Raw genomic sequence first — 13,182 nt, 5'->3', positions numbered from 1 at the left:
CAAAAAATAATAATGCCAATATGGAGGGGGATCTAACCCCAAGTCCTCCCCTTAAATACGCCACTGTAATGGTATGCACTATTAGTTATTAATTGTAAAACGATATTGTGATATTTTGTAAGACAACGTCTTATAAATATATAGTTATTAGTAGTGTTAGTACACTCTGCATTACTCAATATGATACTTAATAATGAATAAGTATATTATAATTTATCTATCTATACTATATATAAAATTGTAATGGTTTTTCTTCGACCGCGCTAACCGAGAAAACTACTGAACAGATTTGGCTGAAACCCGACACTCTGCTGAAGTTTTTAGTACCACTTTTGTCAGTAAAAAAGTTCATAAAAGTTCATTAAAAATTAAAAACAATTGTACCTATATTGTTATTATTATTATTATTATTATTATTATTATTATTATTATTATTATAATTACTATTTTATTTTCGGTAAACATGGTAAACATTTTTTTTGTTATTATTATTCATTTTCACCATTTTTGTAACATTTTTGTAAAAAAACAACAACTGTCACCGAAAAAAAAGTGGCCAATTTATTATCATAAGTTATTTCTTTTTATCTGTATTTATTTTTATCATTTATAACGCTAGAAAAATTTCAATCCGTTTTCATTAACCGTTCTTTTATATTAAATTTACTTGTCGATCACATTAAACAATAATATTTGAATAAAAAATTCTACATATCATGGTTCGAAGGCAAAATAAACAACCAATCACGGGCGAAGCTGTGATGGGTCGGCTAGTATACTTATATATCTTAAAAACAATTTTTTTTATTTACAGATTTACTGGTCCATCGCTATTTTCATATGAGACCTTATAGTCAGATAACTTTAATTTTTCAATTAATTAAAATAATAAAATAATAAATTCACGTGATTATAATTCTATTATAAATTCATTGTAAAATATTGAAACCATATATTTACAAAAAAAAAAATAGAGGGCTATTATATGGATATACTATGTATGATGAACATTATTATCAAGCCGTTTTGGAGTATATCCCGAAAAAAAAAATGATTTGATTTTATATTATGTACTGATTTATATTATTACTAACCATTTGGTAGATGGTAAGTTGAATTGATATTGTTTGTAGGTATATAATAAGATAGTTAAGAAGTTTCAAGTATGTTCCCACGAATAATATTTTTAAATTATAACACAAAACTAACACAGCACTTCTTCGTTTAAGTATCTTATATCCTCCAAACTTCAAATAATTATAAAAAAAATACTGTGTTTATATACCTACCAGCTACCTATATTAGACTTTTTTGGTTACAGTATGAACTTCCTTACGAGAGACTTTGTTTTAAATTTTTAATCCTTAGCTATACTTTTTATACATTTTTAAGTGCAAAATATAAGACATTATAGTTCTAACTTAACTCTTGCTATTACCTTTTATTAATATAATTAGATAATTAAATCATTGAGCAATATTTATGATAATAGAACATTTATTTTGTACTTTAAATAGTTTGTCTAAGAGTTAAAATTATAACAAAAATTAAAATAAAATATTCTTTCTTCGCTTTATATTAACATAAATAAAAACAATAAAAACATGTTATAGATAAACTCTACAATCAATTGAATTGTTGGTTTTCAAATTGTATATAGTATATATTCACACTCAACTAACATATTTGACTTAACCGGTATTGATTTTATTGTTAAGTCGTCATACATTTCCCAATTATCATTTGATCTTCTACATACAGCTTTATAATGTCCTACATTAGACATGCTTCCACTGAATGAAACGATACCTCGAAGCTCATAATTGACACTCTGAATATTTATAAGCTGTGGAATATTTTGAAGCTTAACTTGAATAGAATTTGTATCAACCGTACCTAAATAAATTATTATACAGCTAATTACATACATTTACAAAATATAATTATTTATAATTCGTGTATTAATTTTTACCTTTGTTGTCCTTAATCAGCTCTACAAATATATGATTCTTCGAAATTTGTGGTTTTATTGTTTTAATTCCTTTACACTTTTTTTTGTTTTTGGTAAAATTGCATGTGTAGTTTATTTCATTCATGCGTTCATTAATGCAGTTTTGTAAGTCTTTAAAATGTCCATCATAAATGTAGGTTATACTTCCATACTGATAATGAGAAGTTGTGTGGCATTTTGGGTTTTTGCATTCTGAATGATCTGTTATTGTTGGAAAATCAGGAATAACACATTTTAATACATTTGTAAAAGTGGTTTCACATTTTAAAAGTAGCTGATCGTATTTAATGGGTGTTTGAACTGGATTTTGTAAATTAATTAATATTTGCGCTCTTTGTCGATAAGTTCCCACTGTGATACCATCTGATAATATTTTTTTAACAAATCTAATGAAAGTTGAACTTATTAGTTCATCATTAACTTCAATCAAATATTTATTGCTATCACATATTGCTACCATTATAAGAAAAACCGCAGTGTCAAAAGCACATGTATTTGTGAGGATAATTTTTCCATAGCCCTTTAGTTGTATAGCTTTAAGATCTTCTATTCGTGAACCGTTCTTTAATACTGGCAAAGATCTACAGCATTTTTTTGAAGTTAAATCTAAATATTTTAAATGAGGATTAGTAGTCAAATAAGATTTTGGTCTTCTTTTACTTTTTCTTTTCCAATTCTCAGTGGCCTTATCTTCATCATAAACAGATACTGGAATAGTTTTATTTTTAACAGAGAATTCTTTCAACGATGAGTGGTCAGACATTATCGCCGCGTCTTCTTCATTCTCAGGGTCCGGAATGATGACATCTTTTCTCTTGTGATACGGTGATACTGAAAATGTATTTAATGATGAGTGGTCAGACATTATCGCCGCGTCTTCTTCATTCTCAGGGTCCGGAATGATGACATCTTTTCTCTTGTGATACGGTGATAATGAAAATGTATTTAATGATGAGTGGTCAGACATTATCGCCGCGTCTTCTTCATTCTCAGGGTCCGGAATTATGACATTTTTATTTTTGCAATCAAAATTAACACCAGATTCATTTAATATTGAATGATCAAATATTATAGAAGATTCCTCAACGTCATTCATGTTATCCATCACAATTTGCACATCATCAGACAGCGGCTGTAGAGTACAACCTTTCAGGAATAATGGATTGTCGTCAACTGAGAATTCTTCTTCATTTTCATTTTTACTTAACTTTATCTTTTTATTATGTGTGAAGGTTGGTTTTTGACTTTTGATGTCACCTTCGAACATATCATATGCACCATTAGCTAATAACGCACTACCTTTCAGTGATACTAAACGACGTTCAATGAAAGTTTCTAAGCTCGTTGGTAATCCAATATCTTTGAATATTATATTTTTTATTTTGTTGAACATTGACTCAACGGCTGCTGACGATATTGTTTTATTACCATAGCCAAATTTTTGGATCATTATACCACTCCACAATGGTAGAAGCTTCATTTGATTTTTTAATAATGGAATAATGGCCGGCAAAAATAAAGGATTTAGATCAACACCATCTTCAATACTACCTTGACTAACATCATGTATAGAATTTGCCCAAGCAATAAAAGGATTATTTTTTTCTTCTAGTCCATTTTGGATATTTACTGGTGATGACTCAAAAGTGTTATCTAAATTTTCCGAAACTAATAATAATTCTTCGAGTTCAGTATTTGTAAACCCATTTGCTACTGCTACTAGGATTTTTTTTTTATGTTTTCCACATTCTGTTTCAGACTTAGTTGATACATTAATTCCGTCAGTTTCGTTTGAAGCAACAATGAAGATTGAAAATAGTAACGAGTGGATTTCAGCAAGGCTTTGGCTTTTTATAATAAGGCATATAGCTCTAAGATATACTTCTTTTACTCTTTTTGAAACCGTTAAAAATACTGGCCATTTGGTTATATTTTTTACAAAATGAGCTAGATCAATTCTAACAAAGCACCTTGGTAACCAAAATGCAATATCAGTTGTGTCTTGAAATAAAAGTCGTGAACAAACATTAATATAGTCGTTTAATGAACTATATTGTGTAAAACTTCGAACTAAAGCAGATAATAAGGCTAGAGACATATCACTACAAACTTCTTTAGGTAGTGGAAATCCATTTTTCTGCCAAGTTGAAAGCCAATTGTAGATCGCAATATTGTCGTGCTTCTCAGAAATCATACTAGACACTGTAAAACTATGGTTTTTTATATCATCGTAAACTACAGCTTCGTAAACATATATCGTTTGTGTTTTTCTCAGTCCGAGTTTAGAAAACCGTTTCACAATACCCCCACTAGCATCTACAATAAGTGATGGATAAGCACATTGTTGGAGTATGTTCTATAAAGATGAATTTGCTCTGGAGTATAAATATGTAGGAAAAATGGATCAAGGCCGATATCATGTAGACAATTATTATACATGTATTCCAATTTCATTAAGTAAACTGCAGTTATTGTATCTGAATGTCTTTGTCTAGATTTTAATTCTTTTGATTTAGCTACTCGGAGAGCATTACCAGATGGAATAATAGGGGGTTCCGCCTCACCTATAAATAAATATTTAAAAGGATATAAAAAATAATAGTGCCAAGGTTTGATAATATTTTTAAACTTAAATTAATAAGGAACCTAAAATTTTTAATATTTTTCACTAAGTCAACAATTTTTTATAGAGAATAATTTTTAAAAAAAAATGTACAAATTTTGAAAAAATTCTTAAGACTACAACCAGCTCAAAAAGAGTTAAAATATTTTGAAATGCTAATAATATAAAATAATATTTGGTGAAAATTCCATCTACGGTAGTAGATAAATAGGTAAATAGGTAATTAAAACGGCTGTAGTCCATTTGCGCCATGAGGGTTATAGGCATTTTTTTTTTTCAAAATAAAAACTTAATACCCTGATTTATAGCCCAAATACGCCCATTTTGTATACAGCGATGCCATCAGTTATAATTCAAGAACGTTTAAGACAAATCAGAAAAAAATCAATAATTTCCAAATTAATAATACATACTGCATAGTATACTTAATATATATTTTAAAATTTTTAATAGTATTTATTTTGGATCCAAGGTTTTAAACCCTAGTTTAAAGTCCTAAAGGCTAAAATACCTAATAGTTGCATTTAATTACTTACCTCTTGATTCAATTCTGTATTTAATCATAGTATAATTAACAGGTCAGTGATGCATGTAATTTAATATAATACTAATATACATCTAACATAAGTTACTGGCCAAAAAAATGTAGTCATTTTAATTTAATTCATATAAAATTGTGTCGCTGGTAAATAAATAAACAAAATAATATAGGTACAATAAAATAAAAAGATTGCTTTTCGTAGCTTGGTTAATTATTTATTTATTTATTATTGTATCATATTGGAAGTGTTTCATAATGATATTTCATGTTAGCATATCAAATAAATGGACAAACTTAAAGTAAATTAAATTAAATAATTTACCTTGTTTTATAAGTCTTAATGCTTCTTCTTCCCTGAGAAACTCTGACGATTTTCCATTATCCAACATATTTCTTAAGTGTGTTTCTTTTACCGAATTTATCATTCTTCGTTTATGACGAACATCATGAGAAGCATAAAAGTTGCCTATATACTTGCAATCAATTATCACTCTGGAATTATTTAAATTAAACACGTTTATGGAAATTGTCGTTTTATTTCAATAATAAACATAATATTTGATTAAATACCTAGAATTTGGTGAAGGTTTATGTTCTATAACTCCTTTAAAGTGGGAGTTGCAAGTTTTACATCTTCCGACAATGGAAACATAGTTTTGTCCAGCTTCATATACTTTTGCTCGCTTAAATATTAAACAGCACTGCAAATGCGTATGTTCCCAAAAGTGTTCTGCGATGATGTGCGACCAATCTTTTTTGGGTAACGTCAAGTATTTTCTTGTTTGGTTATGACGGTGGTAAATTGTTTTAACTGGCTCAATGGTTTTCCACTCTTCTGGAGATAGTGTCATAATTATATTTTTACTTGGAAAAGTATCATTATCTTCGCCTGTGGAGTATTCAGTAGAACTTGAGCTAACTAAACAATAAACATACAGTTATTTTTTAATTTTAAATCTAATGTATTTATTTATTTTACAATATAAAACTATAGGTACAAACTTTCATTAGTGTTGATGTCTTTCAACTGGTCAGCCGACTTTTGTGGCGTTTCCTTATCTTTAAACAAACCTAAGGTATTCAAAATTCCTCCTCTGTTAGATTTAATGAAAACATGAAGAGCGCCTGGTGACATCTTATGCTTAAAGTGTTCCGATAAATCGTTCCAAATTTTGTCAGATAGTAATGCCACTCCTATTAAATATAATATTGTTACAAATCATAAAAAGCGGGTAAATGGCTATCGCTCTACTGCGTACTAGTTGGTTACAAGTGAGTCACTGTAATGGACGGTATTAAATTTGAATTCAATGATAAAATACCATTGTATACAAAAAACGATTCTGAGCGGAGACGATATGTATGAGAAAGTCTAGGATATTTTATATTATGTTTGTATATTTTTTAGATTTTTTGTTATTGAATAATTTGTAAATTTTCAATTTTCAATTTAATACATTTTGTCAAAATTTAAACTATAAACGTTCATAAAAAAATGTGCCTATGTATTTTTAATATTTTTCAACTTCTATTATATAACTTTATGTGAAACCTTGAATAACAGTTTCAATATTTTTGTCCCAACGAATAAAATGTTATTGACATTTATAGAATAAAAACTATAATTAATTGTGTGCTCCAGATTTTGTACCTACATTTATAGGTTTTATTTTGGTCGGTTCAGATTTTATAATAGGTTTATTAGTTTAAATATTTATTATTAACTACATAATTTATAGTACCTACCTACTATTATATAGTAACTTTCACCAGATAGTACAGTATAGTTTGGATTATTTTTTTCCAAAACCATTTAATTTATTAAATTATTATAATATTGTAGATATATTTATGTCGTATACTTATTTTTATTTATTCTTAGTAACTTAATGCCGACTTTTTGTTAAGTACTGTGAACAGATTGTGCTTTTTATTTGGGTAGGCATTCAATTAAACTAAATATTTTGAAAATTTCATTGTGAATATAAAATATAATAAATACTTAGTAAGTACATTAAAGTTTTATGTCTACATAAATAATATGTTTTAATTACCTACATCAAAATATTGACAAATATTTTTTCATTTATACTTATGTATATCTTTTTAAGTTTATCCAAAATTAATTATCAAATATCTATAAACAAAAATGCATTATAATATATTTATAGATTCCATTAATAACAGATTCTATATTTTATACATTGTTAAAATTCTAAATAAACGTTTGATCTTTATTCTTTACGAGTCTTGTTTTATCACGTATAGAAAATGATAAAATTAACATTTGGCGAAAACACCGGTCGGCTTACGCGTTTTCCGTCGCCGATGAAATCCGTTGTACAGATAGTAGCTACTCCGATATAAACCAATGCATTTTTAATTCAAAGAAAAACGCCGCAGAATATTCATAGTTCGAAACGCCGTATATTAATAACTCCACTTGCTCCAGCTTAAAAATTATGTTCATTCAGTCGATCGATATATTTTAATAATTTTTGATCATAACTATGATACCACGAATTAAGATATTATTTTAGTTTCACGTTTTTAGATAATTATTATCATTACAAACATACATAATAAACAATACATGGAAATTATCTACTACTTAGCATAACGAGTAAGTAGCTATATCGGTACCTACCTACAGTAGGTAACTCGTTAATTTCGTTATGTTGCAACTACAACCCAACACCACTGTCCATCTACTATCTAGTTATTACCTACTTTTACCAACCGACACCTTTAAACTAAAATATACATGTAATATCCAAATAACATTTCTAATCACTCGTCCCTTGACCACAACGGATGGAGTTTATAAAAATTAAAAGTTTATAGTTTATTGCAGCTAAGGTAAACGCTAAGAAACTCGTCTTAATATAACAAATACTAGGTACCTATGTATACATTTTTATTAACAATAATGTATTGTATTATTATAATATAACAAGTAACAACACTATCAAGTTATTAAATGTTATTCATGAATTAAGCTATATAACTTACTATTTCCATAACCATAGTCCTGTATCAATTTATCTTTGAATAATATAGCACCTTCAATGATACATTTGTGAGATAATGCACCTTTTTTTGGCATAGTTGAAGTTAATTATGAAATGTAAGTTATTAAATAACAATGTACTAGGTATATTCTACCATAAAAAATAAAATTATTACCTAACTAGTTAGTATATAACAAAACGTGGGCAGTTGTGTTATGAATTATGATATCTCATAGTATATTATCATAATTATTTTATATTGATATCTTTATTATATTATAATATCGGCGCGTGAATAGTAGTGTCTCTTCCATACCACCAAATGTGTGCTATCGTAAATAACAGTCGAGCTTGTAAACAAAATGTTCGTAAATGACGAAATACGGGATTCCCAAAAAATCAATACATCACACACTTCCAGACTATGGATATTCCCTATATTATATTTTACTAATGATACAATACATATTATACTGTTTTTTAAATAGTTATTACATATTAAGCATTATTAGCATTATTATATTTATTGAATTTACATTTGATTATTTCAAATTATTCAGATGACTGCAATAATTTAAAATATACAATTTAAGCAAAGATATATAAGTATATAAATTATAATATACTTATTCATTATTAAGTATCATATTGAGTAATGCAGAGTGTACTAACACTACTAATAACTATATATTTATAAGACGTTGTCTTACAAAATATCACAATATCGTTTTACAATTAATAACTAATAGTGCATACCATTACAGTGGCGTATTTAAGGGGAGGACTTGGGGTTAGATCCCCCTCCATATTGGCATTATTATTTTTTGTTTTTGATTGGAATATTTAGAATGCACTATGCACTACAATGTAATATTTTGTTATATTATGAATTATGATCAATCTATTGAATTTTAACAATTTTTTCAAAACTGAATACCATTATAATATTATTTTGGTTTATTTATAGCAAAGTAATGTTTATTTGGTCGAAATGGTCGATGACGACTATGATTATTTATACTTTATTATAATATTTTATAGCCATCTAATATCTTATTGCGTTTGATGTGAATTTTGAATCAATTAAAATTATATTTACCTATTGTTTCTTATTGTTAAATATTTTACTACCTAAGTAAAAAGTTTTGAGAGGGTGGGGGATTTTCCAATGTCCCCCTTCTACTTAGCTATGTCGTTTTCTATATTTGACCCCCCACTTTCAGAAATCATTTCTACGCCACTGTACCATTATACCAACATATTTTTACCCATGGTCCATAATATTGACCATAATAGCTAAATATGTAGTTTATTACTTTAATATTATAAAGGTTAACCAATAACTGAATACACTAATCTTTATAATACATTATTAAATATAATATAATAACTATACTATACAGTATTTATTATTATTTTCTGATTTGTCTTAAACGATAAGTGACAGCAATGTGCATGCAAAATAGGCGCATTTGGGCTATAAATCAGTGTGATAAGTTTTTATTTTGAAAAAAAACATGTAATCTTCGGAGCACAAATCGGTTACTGCCATCGACATATGTCTATAAATTTCAATTTTTAACAATAAGTACAAATGTACAATAGGTACTAGTGTTTATAATGAATGATACCATGTTTTTTATATTCTGAGCGGAGATATGAATTTATTGATGTTACAATGATATTGTGTGTTTTTTTCACCGTAGTTTTCAAAAGCACCGTACCAGCACAACTTACCAGCTACCATATTAGCCCCCCCCATTTTGATTTTTTAATAACTTTTTATGTTTATTTTTACAAACGAAAAATTTGTTTTTACAAACCTTTACAAACGACTTACAAACGACTGAGCTAAAAAAAGTTGGGGTTTTCGAAAATACCCCCATTTCTCCAGCCCCCCCACTTTGATTTTTTAATAATTTTTTATGTTTATTTTTACAAACGAAAAATTTGTTTTTACAAACCTTTACAAACGACTTACAAACGATTGAGTTAAAAAAAGTTGGGGTTTTCGAAAATACCCCCATTTCTCCAGCCCCCCACTTTGATTTTTTAATAATTTTTTATGTTTATTTTTACAAACGAAAAATTTGTTTTTACAAACCTTTACAAACGACTTACAAACGATTGAGTTAAAAAAAGTTGGGTTTTTCGAAAATACCCCCATTTCTCCAGCCCCCCTTTGATTTTTTAATAACTTTTTATGTTTATTTTTACAAACGAAAAATTTGTTTTTACAAACCTTTACAAACGACTTACAAACGTAATGTCATGTTTAATTGCAAAAATTTTTAATTGGGGGGGTTAGGGAAATGTACCTATCATATTCATATTTCTAGAAAAAAATACTGTTTACTGTTTTTTTTTATTTTATCAATATGAATCCATCAATCGTTGTATCAAAATCTGTGTTCGATATTCGTCCTTTTAGTAAGAAAAGTGTAACCGTTGGACTTCTAGTTAATAAGCAAATTTCAATTATTATATTATTAGAATGTAAATTAACTAAAAAAGTTGTAACGTTAGATCTTGATCAGTGGTGTAAGTTAATGTGCGAAAACAATTTTAATACAATTATCGAAAATTTGCATACTCGTTGTAAACGTGTTAAGATAGCTGATAATTTTTTCTACTCTGTTAATTTAAACCAATCAACTATAGTTTTATATTCTAATGATAATTATATAACATTATCTCATATTGATCTTCATCGTTTGAAACAATTACAACATTGTATTGACTTGTATTTGTTGAAAAACAGAAAAAATTGGAATCATACCAAAAAACGTTTGATACAGCTTATACGTTAATTAAGTCTGACGTAAATGGGTTACCATCATCTTGTCAACGAAACGAATTTACAAATCAATATATTCAAAATTATGATTTCAGCTACAGCAATATACAAAGTGAAGATTGTTCATTTATGTACGAGTTATTACAATTTCATTTTAATTCATTGTCGAACATGATATTACAAGATTTAGTGATGTAATATAAAAAAAGTTTCTTAATTTATTTTAATTTATCGTTCTTGTAAAAAAAAAAAAAAAAAATGTGAAATTAATACCACTTGTATACTAACTTTCAATATTTTTATTTTTATTTTTTTGTTTTTATTTTTATTTTTATTTTTATTTTAACCTATAAATGAATTATTATTATTTTTTTTTTATCTAAATAATAAAAAATAAATATAAATATAAAAAATTTTTTTTTTATTAAATAAAATTAATCCAACACCATATCCTATTACATACATTTTATAAGTTTATTTTTTTTGGTTTGTGTCTGATTAGCTTCTTGGCGGGATGTCGCATCATTTTGTCGAAAACAGACTGAATGAGCGTCACCATTTCTTTGGCTGTAGTTAAATCATCCGGATGCTGTCCTGTTAAAGATATTTTGAGTGAGCATTCAGCATGCTTCCATCTAAAAAAGTTAGGTTAGGTTAAATTAAATTTTATTATAAATATTTCACTTTAGTTAAATATATATATATATTATTATTATTATTATTATTATTACCTATCTTGCAGAGCAACTTTATCAATTTTAGCACATTTATAATGTGCTATAGTCCAGTAATCTACAGCCGTATTGTCTACAGGTGTCTTAACCGTTAATGAACAATCATCCTTTTTTATATTCAAGGTGTTCTCTGCATCGGTTGGTATAGTTGGATCTGTTATTAAATCTAATATTTTGTCTGTATAACAAATAGCAGTGCTCTATAAAATAATAATTAAATTATATTTTTTTACTTTTTTGTAATATGTCATAAATTTATATAACTCACCTTTTTCGTCTTTTTCGATACCGGTTTCTTCTCCGGTTTTACAGCTAACCTTTTCGATGTACCTTTTTTTTTGAGATGTTGTTGCAATATTATCCTATAATTAAAATAGACGATAAGCTGATGACAGTTTACAAAATCAATTTTTCATAAAATATTTAATGTCTTTTAATTAAAATAATTATGTATTATATTATGATAAAAAAATTAAAAAAAAAATGTTTTTTTTTACTTACTTCGGAAAATACAACCGACTCCTCGTCATCGCTTTTAAATGAGTAGCAGGACATTTTTTCAAAATTAAATTAATTTTATTAAAAAAAAGTCTAGATTGTAAAATCTGTTGAAGTATACTGAATATACTGTATCGATGAGTCTCTTATATATGTAACCACTTCTACTCCTCATCTTAAGTCTAAAATAATCAGTTCAGCTAAAACACTAACTAGAATAAAATTTGAAAGGTACCTACGTCTTTTCAATTCGAAAAAATACAATGTAATAACAAGTGCGATTTGTATCTAAAAGAATATAATTGACTTCTAGATTTCAATGTCAGATTTGAAAGGTTATATACAATTTAGCAAGGTACGTAAATTTAGCAAGGTAAGATTAAAATTAAATAATTGGTTATAGTAACATGAAATAGAAACGTACGTATATTTTGGAGACTACGCTGCCCAAATAGTTTAATATAAAAGCGGTTGTGGTAGTATTAAGAATTAGACATACAGCTAGTTCAGTAGAAACACTATGTAGAAATCCGGCATATTACATTAGTTGGTTAGATTTAGAATAATGAATATTAATATATTAAATAATTGGATTACGAACATAGTTTTAATAATCGTTTATATATATATATATATATATTTTAAAGATTAAAAAATATGTATTTAGAATATTCTTTTTTAATCTCGGTACTTATACTTTGACCGCTGTTTAGATTCCTAAAATTAGGTAATTTATGTTCGCTTGTCCTACATTCGTTTGCGTAATGACCTAATCGTTCACAACGGTGGCATTTTATCGAATTTTTATCTTTTATACTCTTTTTATCAAATTTATTTTTATTATTCTGGGACTTCTTATACCGTGTGCACTGCTAAAATACTCGGTCGTTTTTTATTCCTCCATTGCGTGTAAAACTGTCTCCTCAAATATTTTAATTTTACGCGCTTTAAATATTATACCGATGGA

At 27.2% G+C, this 13,182-nt stretch overlaps 1 protein-coding gene across 1 annotated transcript; it reads right to left on the bottom strand.

Annotated features, from left to right (window-relative positions):
- Positions 1-11,420: 11,420 nt before the first annotated feature.
- On the bottom strand, positions 11,421-12,324 carry LOC126555397 (uncharacterized). The gene is made up of 4 exons (XM_050210323.1): positions 12,219-12,324; positions 11,986-12,079; positions 11,715-11,917; positions 11,421-11,618 (listed from the first exon to the last, which is right to left on the bottom strand). The coding sequence occupies exons 1-4, from the start codon at positions 12,245-12,247 to the stop codon at positions 11,450-11,452; spliced, it is 495 nt and encodes a 164-aa protein (XP_050066280.1). The 5' UTR covers positions 12,248-12,324; the 3' UTR covers positions 11,421-11,449.
- Between the last annotated feature and the right edge of the window lie 858 nt (positions 12,325-13,182).

This window comes from Aphis gossypii, unplaced genomic scaffold (assembly GCF_020184175.1).
Source record: "Aphis gossypii isolate Hap1 unplaced genomic scaffold, ASM2018417v2 Contig00835, whole genome shotgun sequence".
In the NCBI taxonomy this organism is placed as follows: Eukaryota; Metazoa; Arthropoda; class Insecta; order Hemiptera; family Aphididae; genus Aphis; species Aphis gossypii.
Note: the sequence above shows the minus strand (reverse complement) of the source record. Positions and strands in the feature narration are given on the sequence as shown.

Coding starts and splice junctions, on each gene's coding strand:
- LOC126555397 (XM_050210323.1), bottom strand. CDS start 12,247: ATGACGAGGAGTCGGTTGTATTTTCCGAA. Junction 11,918..11,985: donor TATCGAAAAAGACGAAAAAG/GTGAGTTATATA, acceptor ATTATTTTATAG/AGCACTGCTATTTGTTATAC. Junction 11,619..11,714: donor AAAGTTGCTCTGCAAGATAG/GTAATAATAATA, acceptor TAACTTTTTTAG/ATGGAAGCATGCTGAATGCT.